The sequence below is a fragment of the Lathamus discolor genome, chromosome 2 (genome assembly GCF_037157495.1).
Source record: "Lathamus discolor isolate bLatDis1 chromosome 2, bLatDis1.hap1, whole genome shotgun sequence".
In the NCBI taxonomy this organism is placed as follows: Eukaryota; Metazoa; Chordata; class Aves; order Psittaciformes; family Psittacidae; genus Lathamus; species Lathamus discolor.
The window spans coordinates 143,902,238-143,926,258 of record NC_088885.1 but is presented as its reverse complement, the minus strand read 5'-3'; the positions used below and the strand labels follow the sequence as shown (position 1 = coordinate 143,926,258).

General features: G+C 34.5%; 1 protein-coding gene across 3 annotated transcripts in view; it reads left to right on the top strand.

Annotated features, from left to right (window-relative positions):
- Positions 1 to 24,021, top strand: part of CSMD3 (CUB and Sushi multiple domains 3) — a 614,489-nt gene that overhangs the window by 378,133 nt on the left and 212,335 nt on the right. For all 3 annotated transcript variants that reach the window (XM_065668828.1, XM_065668827.1, XM_065668826.1), the window contains 3 exons: positions 4,524 to 4,739; positions 5,309 to 5,497; positions 17,620 to 17,789. In XM_065668828.1, the coding sequence (XP_065524900.1) occupies positions 4,524 to 4,739; positions 5,309 to 5,497; positions 17,620 to 17,789 (575 nt within the window). The remainder of the gene's footprint in view (positions 1 to 4,523; positions 4,740 to 5,308; positions 5,498 to 17,619; positions 17,790 to 24,021) is intronic.

Sequence of the window (24,021 nt, the reverse complement as noted above, 5' to 3'; positions counted from 1 at the left end):
GATAACATAAAAACAAGATACCCCTCACAGGGAACTGTGCTGATGTGTGATTTTGTACAAATAGTGCAATAGTTCCTTATCTAGATATTAAATCTCTCTTGTGGCATTTCATGACACGACCTCAAGTTGATGCAGAGACTCAAATCCTCATTTATTACCACAAAGCCCTTTTTAGCCCCTTGTTCAGTACTTCCCAACCTGCACAAACATACAACGTTCAATCTCATTGGCCACTGTGAAACTCCACAGGTAAACAGTCGAATCACAATGTTGCAGACCCTCTCACAACCCCCACATCCTCTGGCCAACAACTGAGATTCCCACCACAACTACATCCTGGCCCATCCTCCCGCGGCTTGCTTGTTTACCTTTCCTGTCCTTCAATGCCCAAACTCATCGCCCCAGGGCTTGTCAAGCACCAAGGCCTCAGAGCTCATTCCCAAACTCTTTTACATGCAAATCTTATCCTCTTCACTCCCCACACCCTCCGACTGGATGTCCCATTTAAAACTCCTTAAAATGTTAAAGTGGCAAATTATATCCCTCAAAATTACTGCTCCAGCTATTCTGGAGTCTCTCTCTACTATCAAATAATGTCACTGTGTCAATATAATTTGCTTGCAAGCATCCACAGTGAAAAAGCATTATGAAATTCCTGAGCCTCCATCAGAAGCTTCATTTGTCTTTGCTACCTGTAGGTACAAAACATTGGCTTTTAGACTTGCAGGAATATAAAGTACTGTGGATCTTTCACAAAGGAGAAAGGATGTGGGAAGTATATAACTGTTCTTCTGGAAAAGCAAGAAAGACTGATAGAAAGTGTAAAAACACTGTTAGCCCTGTAGTAGTCTACTTTACACCCTATCTGAAAAGCCATTGGATACTCAGCCCAAGCTTTATAATATGAGCTTTGAAGAGAGGTAGCAGACAGGGATAAGCTTTTAGCTTTGTGGAGTAAGGTGGGACTGAAAATTATGTAAATTCTACAGCAAACATGAGCTCAGGCTAAGCTGTATTTTTCAGGTTTCTTGAAAGACACTAACACTTTAATTTTTCTTAAAAAAAATTTACGGATTTAATTTTTTTAATCTTTAAAAGATGGGGTAAATAGAAGCTGAAATTCTCAATGTGATTACATTTTAGATGAGGCTATTGAAAAAACCCATGCCATATATAATAAGACTCCTGAGAAAACAAATACATCAAAATAAAGTATATAGGGAAAGAGGGTAATCGTATATAAGCACATCTATACTTATAAGCACATTTGTAAGCAATCTGTACTTATATATATGCACTTATGTTGATGGAAGCACATTCGTATGTCAATGCATTTTATATTATGGAATTGTTAATAAAAACATTAAATATGAATGCTGTGTTGTAATTTGACTTGGGCATTTTGATTCATGCTGCTCAAAGATCTGCTGGAAGCAATTGAAGAGGGAGGATTTTCTGTGAGAAGGAAATAGGAAATATTGTATGAGTTTCTCCTATTTTGTTCTTGTTGGCAGAAAGGTATTAATATTTTAAGCTCTTCCTGTAGGTACTGCCTGGGAAGATAGCTCTCCTTTTATGATAATAAATCACAGACTTTCTTAATTAAACTTTAAACTTCTAACAGTAAAGTTCTATGACTAAGCTAGTTCATTAGGCCACTTCTGTATTTAACGGACAAACGCATATATATTCAGGATATGAATCATCTTATGCTGAAAAAGTATTTAATGTGGATGAAATAAACCATCCTTCGAAGGTGCCTAAAAGGTGCTTATTTATCTCTATCATCTTATGTCCAGGGGTTTATATAGTCCCCAGATGAATTGTCACTACAAAGACTAAGTTTTAGATAGTTTCCATTTGGGAAAATTAATCACAAACACATAAATGGATTATTTTAAAGTGAGGGAGAAAAACTTTGTTCTGGAAATCTTATTTTCTGCTCTACTTCATGTCAAATATAATTTCAACTTCAGAATTTCAAGGAGTATCTTCTAGTGGTCACTAACTAGTGATAATGATTTTTAAAAATAATTCAAGTTTTCTTCAGGATTTTCTTTTTTTCTTTTTGGTTGACAAAATTTTGTAGTTTAATGTCACACTACCAAGAAAATGTGGAAAACTTGTAGCTCCAGAATGCTGTGAGGTACTTTTTTAAAAACAAATCTTTATTCTATGAGTCTATGTTGAATTTTCATAGTGCTGTTACATAATAGCGGGCAATTAAATGCGTATGTTTCATTCAGATTTAAATTTTATGTCTGGATATGTTGTATTGCTAAGAAAAACTGTTTCCGTGTTTGTATATGCTGTCTTAAATAACATTGTATGCCTACAATATAAATACGTATATAGCTTAATTTTACTGCTCAAGTGTACCTAAACTTCTGGAATTCTGTAATGATTTTTTATTTGTGTTCATTATGGACCAGCATTATGATTCTTGAATGTCCATAAAAACTTGATATGATTTTTTTTTTTTAATTTGTTAATCAAGGAGTGGAACATGTACTTTAAATATAGTTAACATGTTTAGTAGTTAGTATTTTACTTTTTCTGTGGTTGCCATGCAATTAAATATATGATGCAATTAAATTTGTGGAGTATCAGGGGTGTATTTTTAAACCCTTTACTAAAATAATAGTTAATTTACCTATCCCCCAACAGTCTGGGTTATAATATTGAGAAATGACATTAAAGTATTATGTCTTCCTGTCTTAATTTCAGATTTTAAATATTCCCTTTATAAAAAAGGGGCATAGGTGGCCTATGAGAAAGAATCTACCTGAACATATCTTTTAAAATTCTTCTCTGGAGAAGACACAATCTGTCACACAGCATATATTAATGTCAGAATATTTTCTGAATAAAACTAAATTGTACTGAAACTGCTGGAATATACCTTAGGGTTTTGCTCAGAAATGTCATGGCAATTTGGAAAATTGATTGAAAAATTCCCTTGAGTTTGGTGTTTGAACAATACTCAGTGAAGCTCAGCTGTGATTCACAGTAATTCCACTATTTTGGGTTACTACCATAAAATGTCTTTGGCATTTCTGATTTTATTGTTGCAATATACATGCATGCAAAAAAACGACCAAAATTAATTTTACTGCAGTAAATGCAACAGATATTACCTGAATTTCAGCCTCATGCTGTATTTCTATTTTTTCTTTTTTAAGAGCTTTTTATGTCATATCAATGCTGTCTCCTATGTAAAACTATGAAAATAAAAATGAAACTATTTATGAGTTTATCAATCCCAAGTTAAAATTTGTATGAATTAGCTCAAAAGATAAGCAACATTAATTCCAAAATTCAGTGTGTGATTTTGCCAATTTGTTGTCACACAGTCTAGGAGAATAAATAGGATGCTCAAAGCAGATAAATGGCTTTGCTCGTGTACTTATCATATCAGGATTTTTTAAAATCCAGGCTAGATCTCTTGGATTATCTTGTTTTATCCTGTGCATAAAGCACAACTCCATCCTGTAATTTCTGTATCAGTGCTACTAAGTAAGGGTGTGCTTATCTGGCTCTGCTAGCTACAGCAAGTGGGGTAGTGGAGTGGAGCTCTAAGAAGAGAAGCAGGTATCTATTTGAATAAAACTGAACAATTTTCCAGTCCTCTTAAAGGGAAGCACAATCTAGAGGTCTTTAAGATTCAAAGGATTTCTCCTGTTGCTCCCATTTGTATGTGCATCTGACAGCACACCTAAGCATGTATTGCAAAGATGCCAGTACGTACAAACACATATACCTACAAAGGCTAACAGGGTGAGAGACAAGTGTGTTCACTGGCATACAGAGAAACACCAACATGCTTCCACAACGTTCCAGGTCCTGGCCCAGGAGGTGGTCCCCAGATCCCACTCTGTCCAGGTGCTGTTCCTCTGTACTGATGGCCTTTTTTCTAGGTGTTGCCCCTTGACATCATGCTGCTCACCAGGCATTCCATATTGATGTTCACTAGTGGCTACACACGTGCTCATGCTCTGGACAGAGTACTCACACACAAAATGGTCAGGAACAGAGTTTAAAAGTTAAAAGAACTATTTCTTTTTTGTGACTTTTCTGTGCATTCTACCCAAAGATCATGGTCTAACTCTTAGTTACAGAAATGCAGAAAAAGTAATTTCTCTTGCTTGACCTTTAAGTCTTCTTATCACTATTGTGTTCCAGGATATATTTTCCTTTCTAGATGTGTGATTTCTATTTGACACTTTGTAATTTTGAACATCCATACTGTATCATCAGATTTTATATAAACATGCAATCATACTATAGATCAAACATCCATGTTTTGCAGGTAGAGGCAAAAATGAAAGGTAGTGTCAAAAAAACCCAGATCTGCTGCAAAGATATTTTAATACTAAAACCAGGAATAATATAAATTTTTTAAAAAATTGGATATCTTAATTTGCTGAACTGATTCATCATGAAATACATGAATTTGATCCTTGATTTAATTACATTGATGTTGACAGTGGGATATGTAAATCTAATTCTGCTTTTTCTAATAGGAGTTCAGTTCACTTTCTACACGTTTCATTTGGAGGATCATCATGACTACTTACTAATAACAGAGAATGGCAGTTTCACACAGCCATTAGCACGTCTGACTGGCTCAGAGCTTCCTTCACCAATCAATGCTGGTCTCTATGGAAATTTCAGAGCTCAACTGCGCTTTATTTCAGATTTTTCAATATCATATGAAGGATTTAATATCTCTTTTTCCGGTAAGGAAATACCTGTAATCCCTGGCACCTGAAAAAAGACTTTTTTTCTCAGTATTTTATGTAAAGATAAAAAAATAAAAAGTTTAAAATTGAGGTGATTTTGATGAGTACGTATGCTGAATCATAATGTTATGGAAGTTGTTTCCTATGCCCAACAGTTTCAAAGCAATCAAACCTCTGTGCTTCTGTAGAGACATCTCTGATACATGACAGAACTAGTCTAATTTCAGTTAGTGAAATTCCAGATGAGCCCAAGAGTCAACTTTTCAAGTTTTTATGTTGTGCTATTGTTTTAATTTGCTTCATGTACCTGGGACTTTATGGATGTTACAGATTGACAAAGTCTGTTGTGTTATGCACCTTGAATACATTGCGAATGTATTCATTAGTCTTACTTTTTAATGTAGTATAATTGCTAATTTAAAATCTATGCATTCATTTTGGTTTTAAATCTGAAATCTGTATTGATATTTTAGGTGGAAATACACAGAAATTACTAGACTGCAAAATTACAAATATGACTGAAATGTTCTCACCCACACAAGATGACTTGTTTTCTTGTTTTTCAGAATATAATCTTGAACCTTGTGAAGATCCTGGGATCCCACAGTTTGGTAACAGAATAGGATTTAATTTTGGAGTGGGAGATACTCTGACATTCTCCTGTTCATCTGGATATCGTTTAGAAGGAGCTTCAGAGATTATTTGTCTTGGTGGTGGCCGACGAGTATGGAGTGCACCTCTTCCAAGGTGTGTGGGTACGTGGTCAGCTGCTTTCATTTGCTTGTATGTGTAGTCATTGTCCGTGGAATTGCAGATTTACAGATTGGAAAAGCATTGTAATACGCCTCTTACTTTTTTAAATCTTCACTACTATTCCCCTTATCTCCTTAGTCAGATACAATCTTTTCTTAATATATTTAGTATTAGAACTATAAGTGAACTTCATAGTCTATACTTCAAAGAATTTCAAATTGAAAGCACAATACTCTTCTTATTTTGCTTTGTAAGTTAGAAAAACTGGCCATAAATTTAAATCAGCATTTACCATTTCAGGTGCCTAATAATCAACTCCTTTATGTCAGTGAAAGCTTCCAAGTGATACTTGTATTACAAAGTTGTGTATATGTAGTTAGGGCACTTAGATGAGAGTTACTTCATAAAACTAGGTCCATGTATAGGATTTCAATCAACTTCAGCTTCCTATATAAATTAGAGAACCATATCCTCAGAATTTCCCCAGAACAGTTGTTCTGGTTTTAAAATCATAAGTAGGATAACTGAGAGGAAACACTTTCAGATGGTTCCTAGCACTCTCCACTCATTGTAGGGTTACCTACATATAGAGCTTTGACTAGAAACTTTTAATGGCTAGTGTTGTCTGAGCTGAGTTCTTCCTGTATGTCTTGATTTTCAGTTCTGTTGAAAAATGTCCAAACAACAAAAAAAAACTCTTAAGAAGTAGGAGAGTTGCTTAAGTGTCTGTTTATTTATTTAAGAGTAATGAAAAGGAAGGGCTTCATGTTAAACATGTCTATCAATGTGCACTGAAAATATTTTTTCATCCTAAATTGTATGGTAGCAAAACTTCCCTTCAGAATCTGATTGTATAATAACTATTGCTGATTATGAGCTACACAGTCACATGTGTATGGACATGAAACTAACACTGTGTTAGTTCTATTCCAATGCTTACCTTGGTATAACAAAAGTTCTGAATTTGGCATATGCATAAGCGACATTTACGTATGTATGTACAGAAGAGATTCTGTTAAATTATACACCAGTAAATTTCCCAGGTTAAACTAAATGGGTATATTCTCATGAGACTGGTAAAATAAATGGCAAGACTATTGAAGTGATCCTGAAACAAATATAAGACAGAAAATTTAGTGTTGCAGTTAAATTTAAAATTAAATAAAAAGGGAAGGAAAGAACTGTGATACTTCGTCCATGTTAATCTAAAACACGTCAGTGCTAAAAAAGTCTGAATTAAAATTATGTAAGTAAGAAAACTGAATGCATGCATAGTTGTGAGGAGAGGTTAAATTTTAGTAATATCTGGAAGTGTTAATATAGTGAAGATTACCTGGTAAATTATCAGTAGAGAAGAACTTGTGAAGAAGCATAAATGAAAAAGAAATTGCTGTTTAGTTTTAATGATACAGAAAATAATGCTTACATGTGTGGGGGTGGGGGAAAGAAAAGAAAAGCTGGAACACAAGGGTCCGTTATTTTCGAGGCAACATGTTTTCTACTTATCTTTGAAAATGAAAGAACGACTTAATTATTTTCCCCTCATAAATATTAGGCCTTTGTTGATTTTGTGTTTAATGTATATACTATAATTCAAACAGCTGGAGGTAGAAATTCATGCTGATCATTTGTATTGAATTAAGACATTTACATATTGTTTCTGTTGCTTATGTTGTGCATTATAAATCGCCAAAGCGATTCATGAGCATTAATGGTTCTGATATCATATACTCACATGCACACAACTTCAACTGGGAAACAACCACTGTTCATAAAATTTGTGTTCAGCTTATCAATACAAAAATACAATGTAAGACAGACACCAATAAACCAGAGAAAATTTGGTAGTGGATGTAGAATCATAGAATCATAGAATAGTTAGGGTTGGAAAGGACCTCAAGATCATCTAGTTCCAACCCCCTTCCCATGGGCAGGGACACCTCACACTAAACCATCCAACCCAAGGGTTCATCCAACCTGGCCTTGAACACTGCCAGGGATGGAGCACTCACAGCCTCCCTGGGCAACTTATTCCAGTGTCTCACCGCCCTAACAGGAAAGAATTTCCTCCTTATATCTAATCTAAACTTCCACTGTTTAAGTTTGAGCCTGTTACCCCTTGTCCTGTCACTACAGTCCCTGACGAAGAGTCCCTCCCCAGCATCCCTATAGGCCCCCTTCAGGTACTGGAAGGCTGCTATTAGGTCCCCACGCAGCCTTCTCTTCTCCAGGCTGAACAGCCCCAACTTTCTCAGCCTGTCTTCATACGGGAGGTGCTCCAGTCCCCTGATCATCCTCATGGCCCTCCTCTGCACTTGTTCCAGCAGTTCCATGTCCTTTTTATGTTGAGGACACCAGAACTGCACACAATACTCCAAGTGAGGTCTCACTAGAGCAGAGTAGAGGGCAGGATCACCTCTTTCGACCTGCTGCTCACGCTCCTTTTGATGCAGCCCAGGATACGGTTGGCTTTCTGGGCTGCGAGCTCACATTGCCGGCTCATGTTCATTTTCTCATCGACCAGCACCCCCAAGTCCTTCTCCACAGGGCCGCTCTGAATCTCTTCTTTTCCCTATCTGTAGCTGTGCCTGGGATTGCTCCGACCCAGGTGCAGGACCTTGCACTTGTCATGGTTGAGCTTCATACCCTTCCAGTAGGTGATATGGGTAGCACGGCACTGGTCTTGGTCCTGTTTCCCAGAAGACACTTTGTAAGAACAGATTTTTTCCATGCATAAGTAAAGCCTGTTTTGGACCTTCAGTCACTGTCATACTCTCACTCAAATCTTCATGTCATATTGCACATTTGTGTAATTTCATGCTGTTAAAAAAAAAAAAAAAGAGGAAAAAAGAAATAGTCTGGATGTAGCACTGTCCTTAAATACCTTTGGGTATTCTGAACACAAACACACACACACATAAGAAAAAAAAAAAGGTTGTGCTTTTGGATCACAGAAGCACCACACAGAACCTAGAGGACCCTCAGACCCGTGTAGTATTTATTATAGACATGACTAGATTTCTCTCCACAGACTTAGGTCTGAGCAGTGTAGATGGATACCATACTTCACCATTTAGCCAGTGAGCCAGGATCTCTTCCAGGATTAGATGCATTTAGCAGTATAGACAAAAGTCATGTGAACCAAGTGCTTCCTTAGCATATGATGAAAGTACTTCTATTCACATGATGGTCACAGTTCTTCTAGTCATGTGACAAAAAAATAATTACTATAGAAGACTGAGGACAGTAACTTTTAAAGTTTCACCTGAAATATTTCCAAAACTATCTGCATAAAAATGCTTTAGAGCTGGTGGGAGTTCTGAGAAGGGCTAGGAGGAAAGGTAGAAAGATAATGATCTTGTAAACATTTTAATATAAACAGAGAAATATTGGAAGTGTTTTCCTATAATAAATGGCAAAATTTAGTAGGTCAGGAGATTCAATTCTCTCTTCCATTAATGCAAGAAAAAGGGACGTTCAGCTGAAAATACTACTTTTTTGAAGTAAAACAGAAAAAATTTGGTTTTATTTCTTTCAACTTTAATTAAATTGTGGACATAGTTCTGGATAATGATATACAGAAATTAAAAAAGCAGTTGTAAATGTATGTAGATTACAAGATTATTTGGAATTCTTGCCAGAACATTTATCAAGCGTCCCTTTCTGGAAACAAAAGGCCGGTGGGCTGAGTCCTGAAACAGAGTAGCCAATCATAATATATTCTAAACCAAATAAATTGACAGTGATTCAGAAGCTATCTTTCCTATTCTTACTCAGAAGTTGGATAAACAAATTATATATATATATTGAATAATATTATTATCCAATTTATGAAGACATTATTTTCAAAAATGAAAATAAGACTGAAATTTGGAAATAAACAATAAAAAGTAATGTTCAAATAGTGAAAAAGTATTTGTTACTGAATATTTAAAGATGAACAGCTCAAATGATAGCAGTATCTGAGTTACATAGAGCTTGATGTGCTGGAACAATTTTTATAACAAGATTTTCGTACAAATTCAGAAATATTTTACACATTTCTGTATATTTAGCTGATTCCCTTAAATAACTAATCACTTCAAATAATTAATACTACTGTATGTAAATCCTGATGAACATGAACAAACACAGTCACTACTTGCATGATTGGTAGAAGTTCACATGAATACATATGTATGTCTTTTATATACCTAATATCCCAACATTTCCTTTCTAATAAATGTATTCTCAATATATTTACAAGAATCCACTGTATGATTCAGCTTATTTTTGGGCTAGATGTCTGTAGTTACTTGTGAATTGTATCACTTATGTTTCTAGAATATGTATAGTAGTTTCAGTTAACTAACAAAGTTAACATACTGCCATTGTTTTGTTCACTTGGCTTTTGCTGGCTGTTTTTTTGGTGCCTAAATAAATGTTCCTTTTCAATACATCTGGAGACATGCAAGGAATAATTTTGTAAAAATCGTAAAAATAATTGAGAAATTAATCACATCATTATTCAGTTCTGAAAACTTTTATACTTACTTGAATATGCACTCTCATGATGAGCAAGCAATAATATCAAATACTTTAGTCTGTGAAAGTTAATACTTAAGTATTAAGCTTTGAACTTCAACATGTATAGTGAAAAAAAAAAAACCCAAAAGCAAAACTGCTCCATACTGATTCTCAGTAACAGATTCTTAAAAAAAAAAACAAACAACCGACACCTTAATTATGAAAACTTGTTTACTTTTAGCTTTTTCTAGAAGCAAAATCTGAGTTCTGGATAGTCCAAAGTAATCAACATTTTCAACAGTATTTGTTGAAATATGTTTGTGGCATGTCTCCAGCTTGTGATATAGAGTACAGGTATCATCTTAATTTTGTAAAGATGCAGTTCTGCTGTTTTCAGAGGTTTGTGCCTTCTGATGCATTCAGAGTTCAGGTGTCTCTGCCTAGTGTTCTTTATAATTTTCAATTCCACAGCTTATAACAAGACAGTTTGAATTTCCTTATAACTGTTACTGACAAGAACAAACAAAAGCAATTATTTTTACTTTAAAGTGCAAATAGTAAAATAGATAAAATTAAACTTTTCTGATAATCATAGTGGAATGGAGATGATTAAAGATCTGTAAGAATACTGTCATTCATTAGTTTCATGTTTTCTTTTCATGGTTTATTCAAATAATAACTAAATGCAGTGTTCATATTAAGCACACACACTGCTTTGTAATTACCTCAATTTCTAGTGAAACGTAGAAAGTAATTTCTTTTATGCCAGGATTTCTCATGTCTTCTTTTTCTCACCTTTGCCCTCTTCCATTTTCTTATTTTCCTTTTTTCTTCCTTCCCTTATAAGGCTTCCCAAGAGCCAAATTGCATGGCCTTTCATTATAACTGTCAAGTCAGAATTTATAACCCAAAAGTGTTTCTGTGTCTATGCAAAGAAAACAGTCTAGTATCCTCATGGCTTTCCTGCTGTGTAGGCCCTTATATTTTTGTTAAGGTGATAGGTTTTTTTTCTTGTTCACTGGTGTAGCTTCTTTGCCAAGTCTAAGTTAAAGTGCTTTTCAGTGAATACCTGGGGAGTGAAGAACAGAAATGTCTGAAAGGTTATATTGTATGAGAGAAAAAATATATTCAGTGTTGAACTAAAGCATGGTTATGTAACCAATGAGGTGAAGGTTCTACCACAGATAAGTCTGTATTAATTGCAAACCACAAATAAGTCTGCATTAATTGCAAAGTCCCTTAAATAGCAGGATGGCCGTTAGCTACCCTCTGTGCCTCTTATTCGTTATGCTGTTAGAGTCTTGCTGCATAGTTCTGTTTGTTTCTATTCATACACAAAATATAAGGCAAAGGTTGTTTTTAATAATCTGGGTGTGAAAAGTTGCCTTTTTGCTAGTTTTAATTGGGTTTTCTTTTTAATAAGTGGAAAGTTTTGGCAGCATGAATTCACAGTTTAAGGATTGTGATATGCATTTGTAAATGTGCCATTGATTCCTCTCAGAACAAACTACTAAGCTTTCTTTCGTTTGTCAGAAGTAACTTGATCTCTTTAAATATTTCTCCTGTCATTTCTAAGTATGTTGTTATTTCTGTTATTTTCTTCAAGGATAAGATATCCTGAAGATAGCAAAATACAGCCATTGAGGATTCACTATCTGTTAGTATAATGGCATTATAATGTGATAAGCACTTTCTTATGTATTTTAATATTGTAAAGATTTTAACTGTTCGTCTTCACTGTGTGGAAATTTCCACTAAATTCCAACAGTTCTCAGGTTATTACTTAAACAGGAGAAGTTTAGATTAGATACAAGGAAGAAGTTCTTTACTGTGAGGGTGGTGAGGCACTGGAATGGGTTGCCCAGGGAAGTTATGAATGCTCCATCCCTGGCAGTGTTCAAGGCTGGGCTGGGCAGAGACTTGGGTGACATGGTTTAATGTAAGGTGTCCCTGCCTGTGGCAGGGGGGTTGGAACTTGATGATCTTAAGGTCCTTTCCAACTCTAACTATTCTATGATTCTATGATTCTATTTTGTGCTTTGTTTTGGGTGTTCAAGGCCAGGTTGGATGAAGCCTTGTGTTGGATGGTTTAGTGAGAGGTGTCCCTGTCCATGGCAGGGGGGTTGGAACTAGATGATCCTGAGGTCCCTTCCAACCCTAACCATTCTATGATTCTATGATTCTATGATTCATGTTTGGTGTTGTTTTGTTTGTTTATAAGAATTTTATAGTTAGTTTAAAGGCAAATTGTGCACTTTGGTTGTTTAAATTGTCCTAATCTAAAATATGTATTTGTTAATACATCTTATCTTGTTAATACTAATGCTCATTTGTCATGCTATTTCTCCATCCTTTTGCAGTGCAGGAGCATATTGTTTAAATATGACTCCTCTCCATTCTTGTCAGCTGCAGCCATCAATTACTGTTATTAATAATGCTACTAATAATAATTTAAATAATTGTATATAACAATGATTTCTTTCATATTTGGCCATTTTAGTAGAAACATCAACTTGCTCTATAATTATGTTTAAGTCTTAAATACAGGACCTTCTCAAATCTGACAATGCTGTTTTTCATAAACAATGCAGATAACAGCCAAAAAAGTATGAGCAAATATATTGAGAGTCAATTTAATGCACAGACAGCTACATGATTTTTCTGATGTTCAAATCAACGGTGATGTAGATACATGTATTGCAGATGCATGATAAGATATTGCAGTTACTAGTTTTTGTCCCCATGAAAGTATATCCTGTCTTTTAGAACAATATAAAATAAAAATAAAACCCACTGTTCTTACTGGTTGAAGAAGACGGTGTTCTATTCATTTTCTTCGTCTTTGCTCTGTACTCTGTCAGTATACCAAAATCATCTTGAAAAATTTTGATGTCCTCGTAACTCAGATTATTCAGGAAAAGAATGTATTGGTCACAACTTAATATTTTCAGGATCGTTTTGTTATCATCTGTTTTGTTGTCTTGTTTTGACAAGAGTCTATTTATTTGCTTACGCCTGCCTGGAAAGGTAGAACGTCTGAAGATTGCCACCTTTACCAGTTTGGTGTCTTTCTACAGTGGGGCTACATTGCTGTTGGATAGGGACAGAGCAACTGATGTCATTTGCCTGAACTTGTGCAAAGCATTGAGCACAGGCCCACACGCGTCCTTGTTTCTTCAATTAGAGACATGGATTTGATGGTTGGACCACCCGCTGCATAAAAAATTTGCTGAATGGCTGGATGCAGATAGCTGTGGTCAATGGCTAAATGTCCATGTGATGAGTGAGTGATGGTTGTCTCTCAGGGGTCAGTGTTGGGACCAATCCAGTTCAACATCTTTGATGGCAATACGGGCAGGGGGATTGAATGTGGTCTCAGTAAGTTTGCTGATGACACCAAGCTATGTGGTGTGGTTGACATGCTGGAGGGAAGGGATGCCATCCGGAGGGACCTTGACACACTTGAGACGTGGGCCAGTGCCAACCTTATCATACTCAAGAAGGCCAAATGCAAGATCCTCCACCTGGATCAGGGCAATCCAAGCACACCTACAGGTTGGGCAGAGAAGTGATTCAGAGCAGCCCTGTGGAGACAGACTTGGTGGGTGTTGGTCAGTGAGACTGTAATGATAGGACAAGGGACAATGGTTTCAGTTTTTTCAATCAGGTTTAATTTTCATTTAGGTTGGATATAAGGAAGATATTCTTTACTGTGAGAGTGATGAGGCACTGAATCAAGTTGGCCAGAGTTCTTGATCCCTGACAGTGTTCTAGGCGAGGTTGGACAGGGCCTTGGGTGACATGGTCTAGTGGTAGATGTCCCTGCCCATAGCAGGGAGGTTAGAACTAAATGATCTTAAGGTCCTTTCCAACCCTAACCATTCTATGATTCTCTAAGAACTAGTTAGTTGAGCACTGAATTTAGATATACTTTCTGAAATAACTGTCAATTTTCAGCCTACTACCACTCCTGGTAAAATCCCTTTTAGAATGTTTCCAGTTACTTACCTGGTCAAGTTGTTGGTCTTCAAGTCCTGACCAAGAGTTACCATCTTCTCAGAATTCAGAACTGCTATTTAGAGGTCTTATCTTTTGATTCCAAAGATTGCACTGAAGAAAACAATGCTGAATTTCAATCTGTAGCAGTGTGTCACATATTTTTGTTTGATGATTATTTCTGGTGAACCTTTCATCAGCTGAATTGTGAGAAATGTTGCAAGATTTTCTTAATAGAGAACATTTTTTTCAAAAAGCCATTCATTGAAGAATTGTTTTCAAATGGTTAAATTACCCAAACAGATGCATTTCCTTCCTTGGTTACAATAACAATGGCATTTTACATGATTATAGAATTCAAACACACTAATAAGCAGTAGCTTAAACTCATCTGTTTTATTATGGAAATATGCAATGAACACACATTCATAACTGAAAGCATAACAGTCATTTTGTATAATAGCTGATTATAGCACTATTTTCCTTTCATTTTCTTTTTGTTTATTCTCTCTTCTAATACTGACATGATTCTAAATTTCTGTTAATGTCCAGAAACAGTTATTTACTTCAGTCTTAGTGTTACTTCCTTGTACTTTATATAAGGCTAAATAAAAGTCATTATGAAAACTTAGCTGGATGTTGTAATATTTCCCTTATTTCATTTATTTCTTACAATCAAAGTGTGTAGGGTGGGTTCTAAGTTTCAGCTGAAATAAGTATACTTTTTTGTTAACTTTGTCATTAAAACAACCTGAATTTCAGCTGTTGTAATTAAATTTGGTTTGTTACTAAACCAAAACATGAAGGCGGAATGGAAATGTTTTCAATTTCTTCTAACAGCTTTAAATATATTTAAAAAGATTGTCACAGACTTTCTATCCCTCTGTGATTTTTTTTTACTTTCAAAACAGTGTTTTATGCCTTCTTTTTTCTTCTTCTATATTTCCCTCTATACATGTTTTCACTTAATTTTATCCCTTAACTGCTCTCAAGTCTTTTTTTTAACAGTTGTCAAAATGCTTTTCCAAATACTTTAAACAAATTACTTATGTTTAATATTTGTATTTATATTAAACTTTAGAACTCAATTAACATTTCTTCCCTGACACTTTTAAACTCAGCATTTATCTGGACGTAGAAGTATTATGGTATTTTCTAATTTATGTTATAGTATTTAAACTATCAAGAATAGAAGGCAGTCACAGGCTACCTGAAATTCCATGTAGTTTTAAGAAACGTAGTTGCTTGTTCGTGTTTACAGGTGGAGATGGGCAGACGGAATAACCTATGGTATAGTTTTCAAAGTCTTGCAGTGTTAACAGTTTGATTCAGCACTTCCCTGTTTGATTCAGCACTCACTCAGAATTTCGGGTTTTTTTGTGTTTGGCATTTTGTGATTGGGGCTTTCGATTTGTTTGTTGTGATTGCGGCTTTCCATTTTGGGGGGGGGGGGTGTCATGTGTGGTTTTTTTGTTTGTTTTTTTTTTTTTTTGTTTTTTTGGTTTGGTTTGGTTTTTTTATGTAAATTCATAATTTGCAGTAGCGAGAGAACAAGAGACAAGTAGAGAAGCCAGGAACTAACTTGATTTTGTGAGAATCCCTCTTAGAAGGGGGATTTCTGAGAATCCCAGGAGACGAAGCTACTATTGTAGGCTACAGTGTATGCTTTCATAGAACTGTAATGATGTAACTGAATGCTATAAGAGAAATTCTCTTATAATAATGGTTTTCAAGACTACTGTTACTAAACTTGCTTACTTGTCTGCTACCACAAGGGTTGACATAGTACATAGAGTCACAGAGTAGCTTAGGTTGGAAGGGAACTTTAAAGATAATCTAGGCCACTCCCCTGACATGGACAGGGACGCCTTTCACTATATAAAGTTGCTCAAAGCTCCATCCAGCCTGGCCCTGAACATCCACAACTCGGAATACAAAACTCTTCCTCAGAGTTAAGTACAATCAGATTCATAACTAGTATGACATGAAAATTTCATTATTTTAACAGAAAACATAGTTCTCAAGTATTACTTTAAAATGTCCTAACAGCTCACTGCTGTGTTAAGATTTAAAAACAGTTGCTTTAAATTACAGTTCTGATGAAACCAGAGCTCTGGGGTCTGTTTAATACTATCATTACCTTGTGTCTTTTGACTTTTCTGTCTCTGGAATGGGAAAGGATGTCCCACAAACTTGAAACAACAGTCATCTTACTCCAATGTGTTGTAATCCGAACTGAGCTATGCACCTTGAGAATAGCAAATGCTTATTTATTTGAGAATGAAATAAAAGGATAGGCATGATCATATGGACTAGACAGTTTTCCACTTCTGCTTAGATTATGTGTATCCAAATGCTCTCAGAAAAATGATGACACCCAAGTACTTGTTCTGTATCACTGTTGAAATAAACAGTCATCAAGCATTTCTCCTACTTTAATCTCTGCCTGGTTTGGCTGTGAATAATATTTGGGTTAGCTACATACAGAATAAATAGTTCATCAATAGATTTTTTTCATAACGTGTGGATTTCATATACATGATATATATTTCAATATCTTGATTTTGCTCAGACAAGTCTCATGAGGGAATTATAATAATCTTAATAAACAATAGTTCTTAGAATAGATACCATAGATTGTTTAAACATCTTTTCAAACCATTAAGTGTACCACATAGTTTTGAACAATACTATTAATTATTCTGTTAAATTATAAACCAATTAATTTCCCTGGTTAAAGTAAATGGATATATTGTCATGAGACTGGTAAAATAAGTGGTGAGAATATTGAAGTGATCCTGAAACAAATATAAGCCAGAAAATTTAGTATTACAGTTAAATTTAAAATTAAATAAAAGGGAAGGAAAGAACTGTTATAGTTTGTCTGTGTTAATTTAAAATGTCTCGGTGCTAAAAAAGTCTTAATTAAAATTATGTGAGTAGTCCAAAATATCATAGTAAGTGAAAGTTAGGCATTAATGCCCAATGTAGCATTGCCACAGGATTTTATGTTTTTCTTGTTGTACTATTTTTGTAGTCGTTTATTAATGAAGTTATTTTGTTGTTGTTGTATAGCTGGGAGATATAGCATATTTTTTTTTTTTACTGAAATTCATACTATTGACTATGTTTTAGCAAGTTAGTAATAGAAAAAATTCTTTTTCATTAATCTGTGTGAAAATGTTTGTATCTGCATGTATGCATATTTATACATGTGCATGTATATATAAATATATACACATCTAGACTTCTATAGTACTTTTATTTTCATGTAATCTGTGTGTCTTCATGAATGTCTGTGTTGGAGAAGTAAAAGCAATTGTATTTCCTCCAAACCAATATCCAACAAAGATCGTTTAAAACATTATAATTCTGGAATATGCCATTAATATCATTATAAATCTCGTTATTATTTAACAAACTTCTGTTAAAGTACTGCAGTTCAGAAATATTATTGTAGCCTTCAATCATTTTCATGAATATATATTTAGAACTAGATTCTATATATCAATAAACATTAATAATGTTGGACTAGGTTGCATTAACATTCCCATCATATCCATTACTAAAACTATCTATGGTTTCTACTAAAATATATCTTAACATTTTCTCTTAATTGCAGCTGAATGTGGAGCCTCCACGACAAATAATGAAGGAATCTTATTGTCTCCCAATTATCCTCTTAATTATGAAAACAACCATGAATGTATTTATAGCATCCAGGTACAAGCAGGGAAAGGAATCAATATTTCTGCCAGAACGTTTCACTTAGCCCAAGGAGATGTTCTTAAGGTATGTAATCATGTAACTTAGTACTAACTTGTAGTTCCTCATATCATTTAAGTTTATGTCTGTGATAGCAGAGTATCATTTAAATTTATATTAAAGATTCCTTGGAAAATATGTATCTGAACCAGTTCCATTTGTAAATTAGGCACCCTGAGGTGTTTCTGTAATCTGCTTCTTAAAACGCATTTTTCTGACTACATATAGTCAAAAAAGAGATTGAAACTGTAAATCAAACATTGCCTTAATGTGTATTTTTATTCTATTCTTAGTGCTAAATATTCATCAGTTACATCTTTTGTAAATTCTGTTTTCTTCCTCAGTATCTTCATAACTTGAGCTATATGATATAAAGATAATAAATACTACAGCCAGAAGCTTAATTTAATACACAGTCTATGTACTGCATTTTGTATATGAGTTTTATGCTTTAAATGACTCTAATCTTGTGTGGTACATAACATCTCCTGAAAAATTATAATAACAGAAATTACATGTGAAGAGAATCGTTTCATTAAATAAACAGATAAGGAAAAACAGGAAACTAGAACCTTCCAGACTTTTATAGAGCAGTTTCACTCTATAAATTCAATAGCATTTACTTTGATTTGTTCACAGATTTTATTACTGTATTCCCCAAAATACACATTTCCAGAGGCACATATTGCTTAGTAAACTACATATTTAAAGCTGATGATGATCATGGTGGCTGTCTTTTAGCACTAAATGCAATAAGATGTTAATAAAAGAGATTAAATAATTGTCTGATTTTAAAAAATAAATTAATTAAACTTGCCTTCCAGAAATCAAAGGAACAAGATGTACTCTGTCAATCATGTTTGATTTAAAGGAAAAGTTTTTCTGCCATAGTGTGCCAGTTAATTATTAAAATGAGAAGGATTACGGAAAGATGTATTTGTAAGGAAAAAACGATGATTCAGACCATTAGACTCATGTAACTTTAACCATCTGAGCATCTGGTAATGATTTCTGTCATTAGTTGTCAGACATAAGCACTTCCAAAAAGTGATTGCTTACACACCTAAGGCATAAGTAGACCTAAGCAACCAATATAAAATGAAATCAAGCAACAGGAAAACAAGGAAAAAGTTTTAAATGAAACCATGTATTACATTCTTCTTAAAGAAAAACACAAACAAACTAAAATAAACCAGAGACTAATAGATAACCCAGCATGCACAGGTATGTTTATTTTATTTTGGCTTCACTACTTACTTCAGAACCAACTGGATACCTTTTGATATTTACATTAATACATGCAGAAAGATTCAATTTGAAAGATGTGTGGTATTTATTAGCATATAAATACAATGTCAGAAAACCCCAAACAACACCCCACCCCCACCCCCCCCCCCCCCCCCCGTTTATTCAAGTTTCCATTAAAAACATCCATATGATGTATGTAAGTAGATAATTTTAACAGTTTTGGAATTTCTTAGTGAAGCAGAAGAATTGCTGAAGTTGTGGTAAGATCTTTAAAACAACCAACACCAGCATAAGATTTAAACTCAGGTGTTCATATGAACTTCAGTCCTTATTCACTGAAATCATTATCCTCATATTTCTGTCCACAATTTTTATGCCTATTCAATGAAAGCATATGGCTGCATTTCCTCAAGACTTTTTAGGTTGAAACCATTCAAATCTATTATCTTAGTGTAAAAGTCATAGCACTGTAGGGAGGAAGCTAGTTGTTATATAAATGTGGATGAACATGAATAAAAGCAGTTAAAACTTTTTGCTTCCTTAATCATTTAATTAACATACAGTTTTGAAAAGATCTGTGCACTTAAGATTTCTCAGTTGGCATTCCAAGCATATGCACTAGAGAGGTTTGACTAGAAAATGTTAACTAAGAGGAATGCCATATTAATTATAGATGGAGGGAGGCCACCACTCAGCTGTAAATGTCAGTAGCAGAAATATTTGCAGTGTTTTGTAGATGTGTCTATTAAATGGAAGTAATATCTAGTAATTAGACCATTTTTCAATTCAGCAGCCTTGAATTATAATAATGAGCTGTAGTTCCTCCCACTCTATTAAAAAACACCCTACCAGAAGTATTATTTAGTATGTTTATCACTTTTTTCATCTGATATTGTAGGAAGAGAGAGGCACTCGACCTTTAATATTGTGGGAAGGAATGGTATCCTGTCGAACCCTTGTGTCATCCCTCTGATGACACCCTTATAGATTGTCTTAACACCATCAGACTTTTTAGTCAGGTGTTTATTTGATAAAGGAGTTTTGTTTCAGAAAACAGAAAGCAGCAGTTACACATTCCATAACTTACCTCATGGGACCACTTCTGAAGTTGTTTGTTGATCCCTAATATTATTGGTTATTTCTCATCTCCAGAAGCTGAAAAATAATCAGCCGAAGATTGAGTATGTGGCTAACTTGGGAATATGCTTAGGAAGGCAGTCTTGGTTCTTCACTTCCACACATGTCCCGCCCCGTCCCCCCGTATTCTTTTAGACTGATTTAAATTAATCCCAATAAAATATCTTTGAAGATAAGTGTGCAGGAACTTTCTTTTCTTTTTGTAGAACCTGTAACTAAAATTAAAAAAAAAAAAAAAAAAAAGGAAAATGTTGCCTAAGTTGCCTATTTTGCCTACTGTGGAGAATACACTTTTGTCTACAGGAGTAGGACACTAGGTTTATACTTTAAAGCATCAGTAATAGCAGTGTAAATTTGTCTAATATGCATCACTACTTTGTAAATAGATATAAGCATTAATGCCTTGATAAAACTGTAAGAAATCTCTGAGTAAGTAAAAAAAAATTTTCTGATATGAAAAATGGCAATGGAAATAAGTTAAAAAAAAAAGAAAACCAAAAATGATCCAGTCTTACACCAAACTGCTGAACGATGCATTGTGAATATACCATTGTTTTTTTGTTTTTTAACTGTGAAGTAGGGAGTGTAAGGAAGTTGCTATTTGGAAACAAAAATGCTTCTACAAAAACATCCAGAAAGGGCTTCCTTTCCCTGAATACAAGTAAAGCAACCTTGGAATATTTCATAGTTAAAGCTCAGGTTTTGAGCTAGGCATTTAATGGATGATGCATCTCTTTTCTTCAATTATGATAAATGAAAATGTTGGCAAAGAAGTTAATCATGAACTTTTTGTTACTTTATCAGCCACTATTTTAGATTGCCAGCAATACGTAGATAAAATTCCATTCAAAGTCTGAATAGACTGAATATTCTACTGAACTTTTGATATATTGTTAAGTCATGGGGTCTGCTGCTTACCACATGAATTAAATGACCATGGACCATATTTGTACCTGACAAGCACTGTGATTGAAACAGTGAAACAGCTGGATTGGGAATACAGCATTAGAAGGAAACAGCATATTTAGCACAAATAAATCACCACCCTTACTGTTATTCCCCAGGCAGAGAAGGAGGAATTCCCATTTATCAATTCTGAACTGGTATAGAACAGAGATTTCAGAACAAGTAATTTGTTTTTCATTTGCTTCATTTAGTATGCAATTCTCTTTTTCTCTTTTGATGCAACTAGTCTGGCTACATACATTAATATTGTAGGTGGGTTTTTTAGCTGGTTTTTTATTGGAAATTATGAGAAATATATGTCTCTCACTTTTATTTGTGTAGGGCTTTAACCTGCTCTTGATAGTCTCACATCTTGTATTAATCATGAAAGTTTCATGAATTCATATGAAGAATTTAAGATCTGTGCGGTCGCTACATGCCCATCCATTTAATTGAAAACAGGATGACAGTTGTCTCCTTTGTGATTGTACTGATAACTGAGTTTCTATGCTGTTTCCAGAATTCAACATTTTTAGAGTAAACTGAGTATGTGGAAAGCAGAGGGAAAGAATACATGGCTTCCAAAGTATGAGAACATTTCTGTTTGCCTTTTTTCCCTGCTTTTATCTTCATCCACCAGTTTTGCTTGTAAAATCTGTAGTCTCTGATAGCTGTAAGCAAACCCTTTAGATTTGCATGGTAAGGAACAGAGTTGTCATTTTTCTATTTGCCTGGATAGTTCATTGTTAGTGGTGAAAACAATTTGTGTTGAAATCAGTTGAATATAGAAAGTATTATGTCGAAGATCTTTTAGTATACTTTACCAATTTACTGGGGGAAAGGCATATTTTACTGAAATTGAAGTTTGAATATGATTGTTTATTTTCAGTAGATTTCAACAGAAATAAATATGTAGCTATGCATTGTAATAGTTAATGAGTAGTTTTCTGTCCATGTTAAAAACCAAATCACTGCCCCTCAAAAATCTGCAATCAGATTCCATAAGTGAACCTAAAATAAAAGAGAATAGAACACTTAAGTATGAAAAGAGAACAACAGAGCAGTTGTTTGTGGGGAGTTTTTTTTTTTTTCATTTTGTAGTAGGTTGTGTGCTTGGCAGTATATACAGTGAGCACTGATGTGCCAGATGAGTTTACACCTATATGGAAAAAAAAATGGAATTAAGAATTATTTTCTATACTATAATGAGCAAACTTTCTTTTTTCTTCTATTAAAACAATTGGTGCAGTAACAGGCAGGTAACAGTGTGTCACTAAACCAAATAGAACTGGCATTAAGAGTCCCCTTTGCCTGCGTTTGGCTCAGCACTCTGCTCCTGCAGAATATGGAGGGTTCAGTTTTACTGCCTTTGCTGACTCATCTATGGGCTAGCTTTGAAAGGTGTGCACAGGATTCAATTTTTGAAGGGTTTTGAAGACTTTGGAGGAAGGTAATGTTTGGACTTTTTGCTAATTTGTTTCTTAAGAATCTCCACAATTGCCATCATCATTTAGCAATATCATCCTGAAAACATAAGTGATAAATAGATAATAAATGTAGGGGACAAAAAAAAAAGCCCCAAACATATGGGCCTTTTTCTGTCTTTATATTAGTGCTTCTATTTGCATGTGATATAAATGATACATTTGACAGGGTGTTGACAGCCTCAGCTCTGAGCTGCTGATTTTGTGTTATTTCTTCTCTTTATAAAGGCACAGATCTTCATATCCATATGCCTTTTATGTTTCAATGGCAGATCTCAAAAATAGTTTGATTAAAATGCACAAATTTAAGACATTCACTTTATGCTATTCCCTTGCTAAAATTTTAGGGCGTTAAATATGTTAGTTGAAAATTTCCATTTTAAATTTCTTGACAATAGAGCCCCTCGAAAGCTTAGGAAGATTTCTTTATTCTCTGACTGTAAATGCAAACATAACTCCTCTCTCAGCTCAAATCATATTTACGTAAACCGTGTTCACTGTTAGCATCCTTCCCTATAACATTTCAAAGTATCATTGTGATGTGAAGCCATTAACACAATTTTTTGTGCCTTTGCTCCTCTTTGTGAATTAATCATTTAACAGATCAGGTCTTTAAATGGCTCATAAAGACGGACTTCAGTTTTCTGAACAGGTTGTCACTGGCATATTCAAGCGTTATATCCCAAATCAATTATCTTAGCATTAATGCTACAGGATAACTTGAAGACAGAATGCATCCAACCAAATAGTATTTTCATAATGATTATTCCTGGCCATACATTTAGCACCCAAGTGACATAAAACCAGATGTGCTGGCAAGGCCTAGGGGAAAGAATATTCCTATATTCAAAATAAGATAATGATACCACATTAATTCACATACCATCTTGTCTTCTGGATCACAAGAAGATAGCTGCATTACTATCTCATTCAAAATCTTTAGCAAAACTCCCACCTATATCAGGGAGGAAAAAAAGGCCGGTACTGCAAATCCCATCAAGAGAATGTAGGCTGTTACCGCTTCTTTGCAACTTAACTGTATAATTTAAATTGCAACTAGAAATATCTATTGTATAATGGTGCCCATTAACTCAAACGAAACACAAGAGACAACGTGACTTAAATTGAAAATTATACTACCAAACATGCATCCATTGATTGTCCTAAGGAGGAAGAACCAACTGTCTCAAGAAGAGGGGTATATATTACTTTGAGTATTTGAAGGTCAGCAACCAAAAAAAAAAAAAAAAAAAAATTTGTTTCATGTTCAAATGAATCACATCTCTCCCTCAGATGCAGCTCTTCTCAAAGAATCACAGAGTTTCTGAAGTGTTAGGGTTCTTCAATAAATTTTGTTCCTTTATAGAAATGATCGAGGCTTAGAAGTATTATACAGAGGGACAACGAGTTAGCCCATAAAGTAGAATTAGTGTCTGGACAGATGT